Source organism: Vicugna pacos, chromosome 6 (assembly GCF_048564905.1).
Source record: "Vicugna pacos chromosome 6, VicPac4, whole genome shotgun sequence".
Taxonomy (NCBI): Eukaryota; Metazoa; Chordata; class Mammalia; order Artiodactyla; family Camelidae; genus Vicugna; species Vicugna pacos.
In genome coordinates, this window is record NC_132992.1 from 3,258,844 (window position 1) to 3,272,450 (window position 13,607).

Here is a 13,607-nt window from a genome sequence, read left to right on the forward strand (position 1 = left end):
GAGCGCATGCTCAGCATGCACGAGGTCCCGGGTTCAATCCCCAGGACCTCCTCTAAAAATAAACAAATAAACCTAATTACCTCCCCCCTCAACAACAAAAAAATTAAAAACAAAATGCCAGGGCCTCAGTGAGTCCTGGTAACTCCTCACGACTCCAAGCTGCATTCTCACTAGTATCCCGATTTCCACCAATCCCCTCTGCTCATCTTTACCCTCACCTAGATAACTCATCTTCACCTGATCATCTTAATTTCTTCAGCTTTTGCTCTACACTTTCTCTTCTCCCCATAACAGAAGTCTAAATTCTACCACATAATTTGCCTATAATTATTTTCCAAGCATCTGTCCAGCATAGATAAGCATCATTAATATAAAAGACAAATAAAGTCGGTCCCCTCCTCAGACAGGCATTTCCATGTGTATTTGAAACAAAGAACTCCCTGTTCATTCATCACAATGCTTGTCCATACAGAATGCAGGTCCTAAAGCAGACAGAGGTGTTCCTTCTAAAGGAATATCTACCCTCCCCTATTAAATCCTGTTCCTAACTACTTGGGGAACCAATGTACCCAAAGAATGAGTCTTGGCCCCAAGCAACTGTGTAATATGACAGCATTATCAGCACTCAGTAAAAATCAGTTACTGCTCTGCTAAAACAGTTCCCATATTTAAAACACAAAGGTTGAGGGTTATAAATATAAAGTGATGTAAAAAATAAGACGGTCCCTCCTGTTACATTTCACAAGCAAAAATTAAAGTAGAAATTCATGAGTCATAGCTGTTCATGCTGGGCTGTTCAACACAGTAAACTGAGTTTTTCACCCACCCACCAGACACATGTGGCTTCTGAGCACCTGAAATGTGGCCAGATCAAATTGAGATCTGTGTGCAAAATACACACACAGATTTTGAAGATGTAGTATGAAAAAAAGAACTTAAAATATCTCATTAATGATTTTTATACTAATTAAGTAGGGAAATGATAACACTATATATCTTAGATTAAATAAAAAGCACTATTAAACATAATTTCAGACCCAACAATCACACTCTTAGGTATTTACTGTTAAGAAAACTTGTGCTCATAAAAATTTCTGCACAGAAATGATTACAGCAGCTCTATTCATGACCACTGAAGACTGAAAACAACCCAAATGTCCTACAAAGGATGAAAGGGTAAATAAACGCTGGTACACCCATATCACAGAACGCTACTCAGCAATGAAAAGAAATGAACCACTAAAACACATACAACCTGAGTGAATCTCAAAGGCATTATTACACTGAGTGGAAGAAACCAGACTCAAAAGGTTACACTTTTGTATGATTCCGTTCATGACATTCTTAAAAAGACAAAACTACAGTTGGGGAGAAGAGGGCCTGACTTTAAAGGGATAGGACAGGGAGTTTTTTGGGGTGATGGGACCTTTTTGTGTCCTGATTATGGTGGTGATTACCAGATTCTACATATGTGTTAAAATTCATAGAAATGTACAGCAAAAGTAAGAAGTCAATTTTATTGTATGAAAATTAATTACATTTCTTTTTTTTTTTAATGAGGCTACTAGGAAAATTTTAATCATGGTTTTTATATATGGTTCACATTATATCTCTATTGGATGGCACTGTACTTATTACTAAAGGAATCAGAACATACTATTACTAATGCATTGATCAGAAAACGTGTACACTTGAGATTATCCCCAAGAAACAAAATGTGGCTATTAAGAATTAACCACTACCACTGTATATAGCACAGGGCACTATATTCAACATCTTGTGGTAAACTGAAATGAAAAAGAACATGAAAATGAATATATGTACGTATATATATGACTGAACTATTATGCTGTACAGCAGAAATTGACACAGCATTGCAAACTGACTAAACATCAATTTAAAAGAAATCACAATTAAGAATTAACCACAAAGCCCAACCAAGCACTACTTACCACTTTTTCCACGATGAACACTCTGTCATTTTCATTTAGAATATCTTTCAAAGGGTTTGGTTGCCCTTTGCTGATCAACTGCACTTGGACATCAACCTATCAAAAGCAGATTAAAGTCAAGCAATGTTATAGAAAAACACATAGGTATGTATAAATAGTTAAATATATAAAGATCAGTTCTATGCAAGTAACTGGAAAAGAGAACCTGAACAAGACATCATGTTTTGCAAGTAAGATTTTCATTTATTCTCTGCCCATGTTTTTCATGTTGAGAAAAAGCTAGCTCTTGTATCTTATCTACATGCCTCAAGGCCCACCTACGGTGCACTCTGTCTTGTCAGCCCTTCTTTTGATTAAGATCTCACTGACATCCTCTTCTCCTAATCATATTGGATTTACTGTTGGGTACCACAAAATTAGCACTTCACTAAATATTATCCCTTTTTCTGACTGTACCACGGAATTTAGAACTTGATCAGTTTATAGGAACTGCATATTTCTTCATTCTGATTGCAAAACACATTTGCTGCAGAAAAGTTTGAAAACAGCTAAAAGAGATTTTTAGAAACACATCTATAATTCTACTAGCCAGAGCAGTCACTACTGCTATTAAGACTTTTTGGTGTATGTTTTGGCTGATCTTTTTCCAGACATACAAATAAATCTATTTAAATAGAAATGTATCTATTATTTCGATAACTCGATAGGATTTTCTTTAATAAAAAATACAATGTTCTAATAATTTCATATCATGACTTCTTTCCATGCCATTAAATGTTCTTAAGCTGTCTAGTATCCTGGCTCTATCATTGTATAATTAATTCCATATTATTCAACACTTGCATAGTTTCAAGTTATGTGCTGTAATAAACAATCGATAATGGACATCCTTGAATTATTTAAGATGAATATCTAAACATCACATTGACATTGTCAAGTTGCCTTTCAAATATGTCATAACCACATATTTGCATCCCCATCACTCATATCAACACACTATCTTCACTGCTTATTTTTACCATCTCAACAAAAGATAGTATCTTGTTATTGTTTTAATTTTCTTTTATTTGATCACTAATGAGGGTGAACAGTCCCTAATATGCTTATTATTGACAAATCTCTCTCATTATTTGAATCTCTTTAACTTCTCAGTTTGGGTATTGAAGTATTTTTTTAACAGAGGTATTAGGGATTAAACCCAGGACCTCGTGCATGCTAAACATGCCCTCTACCATTGACCTATTTTTCTCCCCACTTCAAGCATTTAGATACCAAGTTCAGAGAGCAAAGAAGGCTGTTAATCTAATCTTAGTACCACTGTGGGTTGCATTATGTCCCCCCAAATGATAAGCTGAAGTCCTAACCCCTGGTTCCCCTGAATGTGACTGTATTTGGAAACAAGGTCTTTGTACGCGTAGTAAGTTGAGGATTAACTTGGATCGGGGAAGCGGGTGCTAAACCCAGTGAGTGGTGCACTTCTAAGGAGTAAGAGGTTTAGACACATAGACACCCAGGAAGAATGCCCTGTGCTGACAGAGGCAGGTGTTTCTGGAAGCCAGGAAATAGCAAAGACTGCTGGAAATCAATAGAAGCAAGGAGGAGAAAAGGAAGGATCCTTTCTTAGAGTTTCAGCGGGAGCATGGCCCTGCTGCCACCTTGATCTCAGACTCCTTGTCTCCAGAACGGTGAGAGAATATATTTCCGATGTTTTAGGAAAACCAATTCGTGGTGTTTTGTGATAGCAGCCCTAGGAGACTAGTAAAGGCATCAAGCTGTACTAATTCAGGCAGGGTGGGGCTAATACTTTCCCTGGAGACATCTGATTCCTGAGTTTGGCTAGTGAGAATTCAGATAGACATAACTCTACAGTTGGCCCTTGAACAAGGGTGTGAACTGTGTGGGTCCACTTACACGCAAACTCTTTTCAGCAGTAAACACTATAGTACTACACAATCCACAGTTGGTTGAATCCACGGCTGTAGAACCTTGGGTACGAAGGAAGCACACAAGGGAGAACCAACTGTAAGTTATGTGCAGATTTTTGACTGTGGAGGGTCAGCACCCCTAACCCCCACATTATTCAAGGATCAGCAATATTTGTATTTTTCTTTCGCGATTACTTGTTTGTATCCTTTGCCTATTCTGTTATGACTGTCTTTCTTCTTCATTGATTTTTAACAGCTTTTTATATATTTTATTTTTATGGATATTAGCCCTTATCATATAAGACCATTTCTCCTCAGCTTGTCTTTTAGAATATAATTATTTTAGCGTGCTAATTGTTTTAAGGGATTAAGTTCTATGGGGATCTTACCTACAGAACACTTGGCATATATCAGATGCTTAATAAATCCATGAATGTTTATAGCAGCTTTATTCATAACTATCAAAAATTGGAAACAACCCAGGGGGGAGGGTATGGCTCAGTGGCAGAGCTCATGCTTAGTATGCACGAGGTCCTGGGTTCAAGCCCCAGTACCTTCATTGAAATAAACCTAATTACCTATCCCCTGAAAAATAAAATAAAAATTTTTTTTAAAAATTGGAAACAATCCAAGTGTCCATCAACTGGTGAATGGATAACCAAACTGCGGTACATCCATACAATGGAATACTATTCAGCAATAAAAAGGGATGCACTACTCATACACACAACTACATAGCTGAATTTCAAATGCATTATACTCATTGACAGAAGTCAAACCCCAAAGGCTACAAACTATATAGATTCACTTATATGACATTCTGGAAAAGGCGAAACAGAAGACAGAAAACAGATTAGTGGTTGCCAGGGGCTGGGAGCAGGGAAGAAGGGTTGACTATAAAGGGACATCAGATTTTTGGAGGCGATAGAAATGTTCTGGGTTACAGGGGTGGTTATATGACTGAATACATTTGTAAAAACTCAAAGAACTTTACTCAAAAAGGGTGAAATTTACTGTATGTAAATTAACTTCAATAAACTCAGCTGGTAAACACTCACAATTTTCAGATGACTGAGTTGTTAAAAAATCAAATAAACTGTTCGTACCTCATAGATAAATGGGTCTTTACAGATTCCTTTCTTTTCTTCGTTAAATTCCCTGAAATGCAGAAGAACCACAGGTAATAAATAAAGCTACAGTATTCTGTCATTTAAACTCTGGAGTTAGTTATCACTTTCTCTCTGCATGACACCAGAGAGAAGAGCAAAATGCTAAGTATTCATGGCAGCCCTAAAGTATACTTGGGAAGAGAGAAAAAGGCAGCAAAAGAGTACTAGGTTATCAAGGGAAGAGAAAAAATAGATGTGGTAGAGATTAATAGACGGCTGCCCCAAACTGGGTACAATTGCTTCTAAGAGACAGCAGGAAATTTGGCTGCCTGCCTCCTGTATCTTTTAAAACACACTACCAGTTACTATGGAAATGTAATTCACTACATGACTTTTTGGAAGTAAAAATGACTGGATTCTGATCTGCCACCGAATCAGTGTGTAACCACAGAGAGGTTTTTTAAGGGTCCCAGGCCTTAGATTTCCACAGCTGAAATGGAAGCATTGATCCTGTTTTCATAAGCTGTTGCCAAAAAAATCAGTAAATTTAATAATGTTATACAATTTCCTGTCTCAAATGTAAGCACAAAACTCTAAGATACTCAATAATTATCATTTTATTCAAGAAAGCTGATCCCAAAGCATGTAAACTATAAACTATTCACATACCAAAATGCACATCAGCCTGATCTCTGAAGGAGAAAACTTAAGAGTCCTAAAGGAACCCAACGGAACAGTTTCAGGAAACCATATATTATTTCATCTACTCTATGACTCACTGAAATAAAAGCTAGGGCTGAGACTGATTCACTTTAGCCATTTTGGACAAGATTATGATTTATTCTTATAGATGTTTATCTTTTGTAGACGCATAACTGAGGGATGTTATTCAATCAATCATTCAACAGTCATTTCTCGGGTATGTATACTATAGGCAGACACTCTGGACAAAAAAATGGTGCCTGTCATTCTGGTAAACAACGGAGTGTTGCCCGCCATCAAGCCATCAGCCACTGCAGCCGCCCAGTGCACCCTGAGGGGAATTCAGGAGGAAGAAAAACAGGACACTGGCCCTAGACAGTTCAGGTGCTTATCAAAAAAGTAAGTTCAATGAGCCCAGACTCTTACATCTTCCCATCAACAGAAAAGCACTAAAATCATTAACCTGAGACGTCTGTTTTTGTGATTAGCAGTACACCTTTGATGTTCAACTACACAGGTTTTTGGTGGGTTTTTCAAATTTTTGTTTGTTTTCAGCAAAAACTCTTATATATATATCCTGGCTCCTCCTTTACCTCTTTGGAACAGTTCCTCACAGCTATCTGAGAGGCCAATTCCCAGGCTTTGGTCCTCACTAAGGTCCCTAAATAATATAACTCAACTTTTCAGTGTATTTCTTTCTTCAGTCGGCAGTTCTTCCTAGATGTCCAAGATAGGAAACAAATGCATGGTTCCTGGTTCATAGTCTTGACTCAGTCCAACTAGCAATCCAATGGTTACAAAATCGAGTGATGAATGCCCCAACAGAGGCGAGTGGAGGTGCTGCGGTGGCGCAAAGGAAGAGATTTTGCTATAGGATTTGAACTTTATCCTATAAGCCAAGAGGAGCTCACTACAAGATTTTAAATGGGAAAGATCTCTCTGACCTTCTGATGTGGAGGCAAGAAACTCAGAGGCCAGGAAGATAGCTGTGAATAACTTGTAGCACTTCAAAGAAGTGATGGTGGTGAACAAAACGGGAGGGAGGGAGGGAGAACAAGGGCACCTGGGGACTGGCTAGATCTGGTGGGGGTGGGGACGATGGAAAAAAGAAGTCACAGTCTTGGACTTGAAACTAACTCAGAGGCAGAATTCAGGAAAATGTCAGGCTTCAAGGAAAAGATGAATTCGGTTTTCCACATACTGACTTTGAGGTCTTATTTGCAAATTCCCAATAGGCAGGTGGCTACACAGGCATTGTGAGGGATTCAAGAGAAGAGACTTTTGGTGCTTACAAGTGGAGAGAAAGACTAACACCTATAAAACAATTGGGAAATATAAAAGGTCTAAATAAAGTTGTATCAACAAGGGACTGGTTAAATAAACACAAAATAGCCATACAATGAAATATTATATAGCAGTTAAAACCAATGACAGATCTATAGGCTGTCATACTGAAAGCTGTCCAAGACACTGTTAGTTTAAAAAAGCTTGTGCTCTTTCTATAATGTTGGAAAAAAAATTGACAAGCATAACCACATTTGTAAGCAGGAAAAGAAAGCAATAAAAATAAACAATGAAACAGTATGGCATTTAGAAAATAAGGGGTTAGATTACAGCAATGGTTATCAAGCTGTGCTGTCAGGCCAGCATCATTTGTTTCACCTGGAATTTGTCAGAAAGGCAAATTCTCTGGCCCCACCCAGACCTACTAAATAAGAAACCCTGAAGTGGGACCTGCAATCTGTGTTTTGGTAATCTGCCAGGTGATTCTGACGCACGCTCAAATTTGAGAACTACTGGATTAGATTTTTACGGTGAATGCAGAACTGGGTGGAATCCCCTTTGGTACTAGTACTTCACTATAGGAACAAAATAAAATGAAACAAAAGTGGCTTAAAGAGCCAACACACCAACACGTTATCATCATAACTGTTGCTCATGTGATAACTATCTTGAATAGACTGTAACAATACGAATCACACCAGGACGGCTTTCAAAAGGTGAAGCATGTCAACATCTAGTTTTCTCCATCCTGGGAGGTGCCTCTAACATATCACAAGTTGAGCGTATTATCTGAGTGAATAACGCGCCCCTTGGAAAACTTGTCACCTTTCACCTCGAGTGACAGCGTACGTCTGTTTTCTCCTAAACGGGATTACAAGCAAGCCCCACAGGGCCAGTTCCACCGTGGAGCAGGTACCCAGTCTACCCCCAGCTCCCAGACACCAAGAAAACTGACTTAGTCTACAACAGAACGCGCTGTTAGAAACTGACAAAATGCGAATCCCCAAGGCTGCAACAAGAGGCTCGGGGCGGGGATTGAGATACCCCAAGGGAGAAGTGGTGTCCTAACACCAAGCCCAAAGCAGAGGCTAAAACTCACTGCAGGAGACGAGCGTAGAACTCCTCAGCAGCTCGGTTCATTCGCGGCCACATCACGCCCTTGGTTAGTTTAACTGTAGACCCGAAACCGCCAAACTGAACTGCGCGCCGGATGCTGACGTCCGGGGTCATAACCCCCCGCCAGGACTACTTTTACCCCCAAAAGGCCTCGTTTGTCGAAAAAGTTAAATTTTTGCTCTAGCGCACACAACGGCCTTTCCTGTCCCAATAGTTTTCCACTCCTGTGTGAAAAAGTTAAAATAAATTGTACTGGTTGAGGGGACAGAAACTTCGTCTCGCGAGAGTTGGCCACGCCCCCTTATGGATTACTCCGCGAAAAGGAGTCCCTCGTCTCTAAGAGCTCTTTATGGCTTTGAAACTCAATAGATACAGTAGTTTGACGCATATAAGGAGATACTACGCTATTTTTTATTTTTGTGTAGAGGTAGAGAGATATTGTGTCTCTCTGGATTGGTTCGGAGGCGGAGCAGGGTGGGAGACGAGTTGAAGGTTACATATACAGTGGGAGTGCTACGCACTTCCTTTTCCTGTGGGAGCCGCCGGGTTGAGAGGAGCGTGGCTCTCTCCTCTCCCCGCCATGGTGAGTGGAAGTCTTTTCCGCTTGGCTTTCCTGTGCTATCGGGGCTCGGCAGGAATGGGCTTCGGGGTTCGGGGCAAAGGATCTTTAGGAGAGGAAGCGGGAAAAACGAGATGGGGACCCGAGGCGTCTGTTTGTGGCTGGGGCCTGGGTAGTGCGGCTCTATGGCAGCCATCTTAGACGCAACGTGTGCGAGCCGGCGCTGGGTGCGCCTGGAAGCCACCCCGGAGGACCCTCAGGTCGTTCTCGGGCGCAGAGAGACCTTTGGAATTCTAGTTTCTCTTGCATCTTAGAAGGCATGGGTTCCACTGAAGACTTGGAAATTATCGGGGCTAAGACTGAATCTGGGTGAAAGAGTCAATTTGGGGCCTTATGTCTTCGTGCCCTGTTTAGTAAGGAGTATTTTCACCTTAAATAGGTATCATCAAAGAAAAAAATTGTATTTTCTTTTTGTTCCTAATTACTGTATGTTCAGTTTAAGAATTGTTTCTGAAGACATTCTAGTTTTCTTGCCTTAAAAACCAGTTGTTGTATATGTACTGCATTTCCACACATAACATCTGTATGTGTGCCGTGTTCCCTGGGGAGTTCAGTGAACAAAATAGGCAAAAAACACTCTTTATGATGCTTGGGTGGTACCTTAGTTGGACAAAACAGATGAACTGTTCAGTGGTGGTTAAGTGCTGTCGACTTAGGGAATTGGAGAGGAGGCAGTAATTGGGCTTCGAACAGAGTAATCAAGAGAAACCTTAAGGTGGCCTGAAGGAGGTGAGGAAGAGTATCAGGTAGACGACTTGTTACCTTAGGGGTAGGAGGGGGCTGGCCCTGAGTGTATGTCTGAATATCTGCAAGAAAGTATGGGAGGTGAGATTAAGCAGGTGGTGTAGTCATCCTCTGGGCCTTAGTTTACTTTCAGGTAAGTCTTTGGAGAAGATTGAGCAAAATCTAACATGGCTGGTGTTTTTACTAGTTAGTTTTGGAAGGTGTGTTTGGAATGGGATGAAGAGGGCAAGGATGAATGTTTGGAGGAGTAGAGCAGTGGTAGATAAAGATTTGCTGACATTTGGGATGAAAGTTTGGAATGTGGCATTGAACGGCGTTTTCAAACTGTACAGTATGGTTTTGGTCGTTTTGCTTTGTAAGACTTGATTTGAAAGTTTAATGATGAAGCATTCTCTTTGATACTAATAAAAATTAATGTGACAGAACTTGAGAATTTTAAGTGTCCTTCAAGTATTGTCATTAAGTGTTGGTAACTTAGCCTTTGTCTTTCATGAAAGTGTTATCTACTTCACCAAACTATGTAACAATGTTTAACGCTTTTGTTGGTGCATGAGAAGCATGCCTTTACATTGCTTGTAAACAAACATTTCTTCCTTTTACCCAGGCGTGTGCTCGCCCACTGATATCAGTGTACTCTGAAAAGGGGGAGTCATCTGGCAAAAATGTCACTTTGCCTGCCGTGTTCAAGGCTCCCATTCGACCAGATATTGTGAACTTTGTTCACACCAACTTGCGCAAAAACAACAGACAGCCCTATGCTGTCAGTGAATTAGCAGGTATGGATTAAGATCTTTCATGGGTTGATGTTTTAAGAGCTGCTTCACAGCGGTGATGAAATTCCACTCCATTGGTCCGTGTTTCTGAACCACATGATTTTCCTGGATGTTCTGATGCTGTTTGCTACCATGCATCATCGTCGTAGAAGAGTATGATTGGGTAGCTAAAGCTTGTGTGTTTCTTGCCAATTTCAGGTCATCAAACCAGTGCTGAGTCTTGGGGTACTGGCAGAGCTGTAGCTCGAATCCCCAGGGTTCGAGGTGGTGGGACTCACCGCTCTGGCCAGGGTGCTTTTGGAAATGTATCCTTTGAATGCTGTGTTAAGGTTAAATACTGCTCCAGACAGATTAGAAATCAGGAAGATTTTTCTGTCAAATTAAATACAACAGTTTCTACATTAGGTTTTGCTTGCAATGATGTCGTAATTTGCGTCTTACTCTGTTCTCAGCGACAGTTGCCTGCTGTCAGTAAGCTGGTTCAGAAGACTGACGAACATTCTTACTGAGCAAGACATAACCTGTTTTTAATTCTTAAAATTTGAGAAATGTGATTCTTGACTGGGAAAATAGATGTGTCGTGGGGGGCGCATGTTTGCACCAACCAAGACTTGGCGACGTTGGCACCGGAGAGTCAACACAACGCAGAAGCGATATGCCATCTGCTCTGCACTGGCTGCCTCGGCCTTACCAGCGCTGGTCATGTCTAAAGGTTTGTGATATTTTATATTCTAGGAGTCATATAAAATACCCCTTTTTTCCCTTCACCTGAACTTTTTTGTTGGTGGTAATAGCCTGTGTGAAATCTCTTCATCCCAGGGTGCCTAGCTGGATTTCCCTCAGCTAAGTTATGACAACTTCAGTTTAACAAGTCATTAGTGAATACTGTGGAACTGGGGAACTAATTCAAAATAGTGATTTGGTGTATTAGAAAACTTCCCTTTTTGTCATATTGCCTACTCTTTAACAGTCAAAATGATGAGATTCCACTTAATTGGTCCGTGTTTCTGAAACGCATGATATTTGTGGAAATTCTGATTTGTTAAATTGTGTACTGTTTTGCTTTTGTGGGTTAGATTCAATTTTTTAAGGGGTTCAGGGTAACCAGGTCAGTGTTAATTGACTTTGTCAGGTCATCGTATTGAGGAAGTTCCTGAACTTCCCTTGGTGGTTGAAGATAAAGTTGAAAGCTACAAGAAGACCAAGGAGGCTGTTTTACTTCTGAAGAAACTTAAGGCATGGAATGATATCAAAAAGGTGGGTTTTGTGGTCCTTCCAAAAGATTACTGGAGGGATAGTGTGACTGAACCTTGGTGGATATGAGAGCAAGGACTCGACCATGTTACCTGTGTTTGAATCCTGACTGCCGTTCATCGCTGTGTGTTAGTGTTAGGCAAGTCATTTGTGCCTCCAGATTTCATCGTCTGTAGAATGAAGTTTTTTTTTAATATGAAGATCTATTTTAGAGATCATATCTCAATCAAGGTACCAAACCTTACTTTGTCAGGTCTATGCCTCTCAGCGAATGAGAGCGGGCAAAGGCAAAATGAGAAACCGGCGCCGTATCCAGCGCAGGGGACCCTGCATCATCTACAATGAGGACAATGGTATCATCAAGGCCTTCAGAAACATCCCTGGTAATTCTTGCACCTCTTATATGTTTCTTAATGACCCATGCTATCTATGCAAGCTTACTCAGCTCTTACTATGATGAGATTCCACTTTATGGTCCGTGTTTCTGAAACACATGATTTTTGTGGAACTTCTGATTCTTGGCTGAATGAGTGCACCGTTAATGGTTGAAATTCATGCTTAAAATACCTCTCAGGTGCCTTGTATAACACGTAAGCCGTAAAGATGATTTGTGTTTCTTCTGTTGAAATACAGCCTTCCTAATTCTCCTTTTCCCTTTAAAAGGAATTACTCTGCTTAATGTAAGCAAGCTGAACATTTTGAAACTTGCTCCTGGTGGGCATGTGGGGCGTTTCTGCATTTGGACTGAAAGTGCCTTCCGCAAGTTAGATGAGCTGTATGGCACGTGGCGTAAAGCTGCCTCCCTGAAGAGTAACTACAAGTGAGTGTAGATCATGACCACAAGTGTTTATGCTGTGGATGCTGTTCACAGTTGGCTTGTATGTTTTCTAAATACTGTCGTTTCCCCCTTGTGTGCAGATGCAATGTGCCTAAATGATGAGAGACTCTGAGAAGTGATAGTAGAGTGGGAATTCTGGCTGAATTCTGAAGGGCTTCATCTTTGAGGTTCATGTTCTTTAATCAGTTAATGAGAAATAGAAATTGAGCCTCTGTTGTCAACATTTTTTTTCTTTTAGCCTCCCCATGCACAAGATGCTCAATACAGACCTTAGCAGAATCTTGAAAAGCCCAGAGATCCAAAGAGCCCTCCGAGCACCACGGTAAAGTTGTGATACCTACAGTAATTCTCTTCCACAGCCTCATGTTATTTGGTTATTTCACGAATGTGGGTAATTGTAAATAAACTGTTAATATATCTACCTTTGTACAGCAAGAAGATTCATCGCAGAGTCCTGAAGAAGAATCCACTGAAAAACCTGAGAATCATGTTGAAGCTAAACCCATATGCAAAGACCATGCGACGGAACACCATTCTTCGCCAGGCTAAGAATGTAAGCTATAATTTGGGTTTTCCTGTAATGTTGAGTTGTTTTTTTTTTTTTTTAAGAAAGATTTGACTCTTACATCTTCCTAATCTGTTGCAGCACAAGATCCGAATGGATAAAGCAGCAGCAGCACTACAAGCCAAATCAGACGAGAAGGGGGTTCCAGGCAAGAAGCCTGTGGTGGGAAAGAAAGGAAAGAAGGTTGTTGGTGTTAAAAAGCAGAAGAAGCCTGTGGTGGGAAAAAAGGCTGCAGCGACCAAGAAGCCAGCAGCTGACAAGAAGCCTGCGGCTGACAAAAAGCCAGCAGCTGACAAAAAGCCAGCAGCTGACAAGAAGCCTGCAGCTGACAAGAAGCCAGCAGCTGATAAGAAGCCTACAGAAAAGAAGCCCACCACAGAAGAAAAGAAGGCTGTTGCATAAACTTAAATTTGTTTATTCCGTGGAGGTCAAATTATTTTGGACAGCTAAGTTTGAATAAAGTTCTGATCAAAGTGGTAGTGAGAAACATGACTTGGATGTGTTGTGTAAATCTTGGTTAGAATTTTTTCACTGGCATTTTAATTCAAGCCTTTTAGTTACATTTTATAGTCTAGTGTAAAGTGGAGCACTGGATATATACTAAGTGCGTGAAGTTTAATGAGGGATGCTCCATAAATTGGGAGCTATAAAATCCATTTTGTAAGTAACAAAATGTTCCTTGAGAAACGGATGGTTAGAAGACTTGTTAAAGAAATAGAGAAGCTC

At 40.3% G+C, this 13,607-nt stretch overlaps 2 protein-coding genes and 5 non-coding genes across 7 annotated transcripts in view; 6 read left to right on the top strand and 1 right to left on the bottom strand.

The window, feature by feature from the left end:
- The window catches only part of ZWILCH (zwilch kinetochore protein), a 35,159-nt gene extending 26,808 nt beyond the window's left edge, over positions 1-8,351 (bottom strand). The window contains exons 1-3 of the mRNA XM_015243876.3: positions 8,072-8,351; positions 4,984-5,035; positions 1,953-2,048 (exon numbers count right to left, since the gene is read on the bottom strand). Coding sequence (XP_015099362.1) covers positions 1,953-2,048; positions 4,984-5,035; positions 8,072-8,202 — 279 coding nt within the window. The 5' untranslated portion in view covers positions 8,203-8,351. The remainder of the gene's footprint in view (positions 1-1,952; positions 2,049-4,983; positions 5,036-8,071) is intronic.
- On the top strand, positions 4,365-4,436 carry TRNAT-AGU (transfer RNA threonine (anticodon AGU)). The gene has a single exon. It is a non-coding gene; the product is annotated as a tRNA-Thr (tRNA).
- Positions 8,352-8,594: 243 nt separating the features above from the next.
- On the top strand, positions 8,595-13,373 carry RPL4 (ribosomal protein L4). Its single transcript, XM_031679533.2, has 10 exons — positions 8,595-8,671; positions 10,056-10,227; positions 10,423-10,529; positions 10,798-10,936; positions 11,357-11,481; positions 11,732-11,861; positions 12,142-12,298; positions 12,555-12,638; positions 12,749-12,869; positions 12,963-13,373. The coding sequence occupies exons 1-10, from the start codon at positions 8,669-8,671 to the stop codon at positions 13,281-13,283; spliced, it is 1,359 nt and encodes a 452-aa protein (XP_031535393.1). The 5' UTR covers positions 8,595-8,668; the 3' UTR covers positions 13,284-13,373.
- LOC116281241 (small nucleolar RNA SNORD18) lies at positions 10,276-10,346 on the top strand. The gene has a single exon (XR_004190662.1). It is a non-coding gene; the product is annotated as a small nucleolar RNA SNORD18 (small nucleolar RNA).
- LOC116281242 (small nucleolar RNA SNORD16) lies at positions 10,638-10,736 on the top strand. Its single transcript, XR_004190663.1, has one exon. It is a non-coding gene; the product is annotated as a small nucleolar RNA SNORD16 (small nucleolar RNA).
- On the top strand, positions 11,195-11,266 carry LOC116281239 (small nucleolar RNA SNORD18). Its single transcript, XR_004190660.1, has one exon. It is a non-coding gene; the product is annotated as a small nucleolar RNA SNORD18 (small nucleolar RNA).
- LOC116281240 (small nucleolar RNA SNORD18) lies at positions 11,927-11,997 on the top strand. Its single transcript, XR_004190661.1, has one exon. It is a non-coding gene; the product is annotated as a small nucleolar RNA SNORD18 (small nucleolar RNA).
- Positions 13,374-13,607: the final 234 nt, after the last annotated feature.